Below are 2827 nucleotides of genomic sequence, written 5' to 3'. Positions count from 1 at the left end.
TAAATGATTCAGTGTCTGCTATACAAGTCCTTTTGAATTAGCTGTTACTATAGAAATTATAACGTGCATTATTACAAACCTGCGATTTTAATGACAGCAAGCACTCTTTCAGAACTGGTCTTATAGACAACATATCAAAGCCTTCTAACCACTCAGGTTCGTTAATTTAACAGCACCGTTTATTCATGGGAAAACTGGGCAGACAAGGTACGTGTGTCAAAGAAAGTGGCCAGTAACCCCAAAAAAGCTGCAGTGTTTGTTACACGTCTACCGCTACCACACACAGACACACAACTGTCAAGTCAGTGTCAATGCAATACTAAGAATGGCCCAACATCCAAATAACTGGTCAGTTATCCTGGTCAGCAGTGGTATAGACGATCCTTTTCATTGATGAAGAAAGTAAAGGGGTGCCGACAAATTTAAAAAAATACAATGACATTAAAATAAATTCCAAATGACATTGCTTTCAACAGAAATCGATTTTTATTCAGGTTAATAAAACACTCAATCAAAAATGATTTTAAAAATGCACAAAATATTTTCATCATTTTAAACTGAGGTGAATGGCTAAGAGTTATGTATGTCATGCAAGCAAAAGGAGCAAGTGCTATTTCTACAGCCAAGCTGCATCCAGTCATGTCACAACAGATATGTATAACATTTTATCAACACGTTTAAAAAGTTTCTGATTCACTGGAATAAAACTAAATCTGGGTCTTTGCCACTGAAAGACCCACAAATGAAAAAAGCCCACAAATAGGTGAGTTATGAGTTTAAACAGCCCACTGTGGATTAAAGCCAACCTCCCAACACTTAATTCATTCTCCTATATATTGACCAGAACACCAGAGCTGAAAAACACACCAGGAGGTTGAAAACGAATCAAAAAAGAAATTCTTGAAACATAGACATGTACAGTATCAACAATTTATACACAGTGCACCCTAAGGGCCAGTCATGAGTCACTCTGACCAGAGTTCCTCAAGTTAGTTCTCTCATTTACTCTCCAGTAAGGTCTTAATGTCTTTAATTCCATGCTCTGAGGCGACAGTGATCACGTGATCCAAAGCATTGAGTCGACCCAGAAGCTTCACTACCTCCTTAATGTGCTCCCTGTGTAGGAAACAGTAAAGAGTTTTTATTTATAAACAAACAACAAGCAAACAAACAAACAAAAAACCCATAACAGAACATTTTCAATATAGTCCTATTATAAATCGCATGGCTAATATCCCTCGTAGAAAGTGTGAAATGCTTCCACATGACAATTTTCACTGTTTGCTGCACAGTTTTAACGTGACTATACTGACTGACAGACACAGAATAATGAATCAAACATATATGTCATTATTGATCACGATAATCAATAATCCATGGCTAGGTGTGCATTACACGATTTTAATGCACTCCGTCTCAGGTGTTTCTTTTCCTCCAGCAGTAAAATCGTGTAATGCACACCTAGCCATGGATTATCCCTTACTTAACTTAACATTCTCCATTACCCTTACAGAAAGTAGAAGGTTCTGCATCTTTCAAACAGGAAAGCTACATGAGAGAACCAGCCAAAGGATTACTAATGTGAGATTAGAGGAAAGGGGTGGGGCTTCCAGAGACTGTCGCTTAATTGGAGGGTCACCTATGCTCCAATGTATAAATGCGGAGCACCTATGTAAAATATCAGGTCTGTATAAAGTAAGCATTATTATAGTTACTATGTGCACATTGTGTGAACAGTCTATTTTCCCCATATCAGCACAAAAAGCAGTTTAGGCAGAACTTTTTTCCTATAAAAAAAACTATTGTAAACATTGCTTAATGGATTGCTTTCTAACATGTCCATTTAATACAGGTGTCTCTTACTCACTTACACTATATGTTTCTTTTCTTTGCTCCAGCAACCCAATTTCTATAGCGGTGTAAGGTCTGACCAAAAAATAATAATAAAAAAAAAAAAAAGTCACCTCGCTATCCTTTTGTCCACATCAGAAGCTGTCAGGCTGCTACGATACAGCGAACTGGCCATGTGCTTCAAGTAGCGGCATAAGTTCTCCAGCTGCGGCAGAGTCTGCTGACCTTTCAGACTGCTGAACCAATGCAACGGAAAACACTCCACCACCTTGAGGTAGCAATAAGAAAAGAAAATTTCACAACCTGAACTTTTGAAAGCTCATAACCTTTACTGTGTTAAACTGCAGTTAACTGAAAGTGTTTAAGCACACAGTGCACGGTTCATACCTTCCTGCATTTCTCCACGCTGTCCTCCCCAACATCTGTTGACTGTAATGCTGAGAGAATGTAGCGATTCAGTGTGCTGTCAACAGCAAGCTCCTTCAGACTGTTATGAGACAGGATGCCATCCCACTGCAGGATGTTCCCCAGGAGCTGCAGAGAGGGAAAGAGAGAATTCCATTAATTTTAATATGACTAACATTTAACGCTCATCTAGTTCAGTTACTATTCTTTGATTGCTGTGGTAAAGCACTTATTACTCTGTGGGTTCATCACAAATTCTACCTTACTTAAATCAACTACAGCAGGAGTGTCTGACATACAGCATGTGAGCCAGAACCAGCCTGATAAAGGTTCCGATACATCCCAACAAGTGAATTTTGAATCTGTGTTCAAAACTAAAATCACCTTATAGACTGTAATTAAATTAAGGATTTGAAGGAGAAGATCTAGTCTCAGTTATTCCATTAGGGGTGAAATAGAGCAATCAACTCATCTACTGACAAGAGATACTATTGTACCATATACACTCACAGAGCACTTTATTAGGAACACCTGTACACCTGCTCATTCATGCAATTATCTAATCAGCCAA

General features: G+C 38.4%; 1 protein-coding gene across 1 annotated transcript in view; it reads right to left on the bottom strand.

Annotated features, from left to right (window-relative positions):
• Positions 1 to 467: 467 nt before the first annotated feature.
• Positions 468 to 2827, bottom strand: part of paxbp1 (PAX3 and PAX7 binding protein 1) — a 20344-nt gene continuing 17984 nt past the window's right edge. Inside the window, exons 16-18 of the mRNA XM_017489297.3 lie at positions 2239 to 2385; positions 1965 to 2119; positions 468 to 1116 (exon numbers count right to left, since the gene is read on the bottom strand). Coding sequence (XP_017344786.1) covers positions 999 to 1116; positions 1965 to 2119; positions 2239 to 2385 — 420 coding nt within the window. The 3' untranslated portion in view covers positions 468 to 998. The remainder of the gene's footprint in view (positions 1117 to 1964; positions 2120 to 2238; positions 2386 to 2827) is intronic.

The sequence above is a fragment of the Ictalurus punctatus genome, chromosome 16 (genome assembly GCF_001660625.3).
Source record: "Ictalurus punctatus breed USDA103 chromosome 16, Coco_2.0, whole genome shotgun sequence".
Lineage (NCBI taxonomy): Eukaryota > Metazoa > Chordata > Actinopteri > Siluriformes > Ictaluridae > Ictalurus > Ictalurus punctatus.
This window is presented reverse-complemented; position numbering and strand designations above follow the sequence as displayed.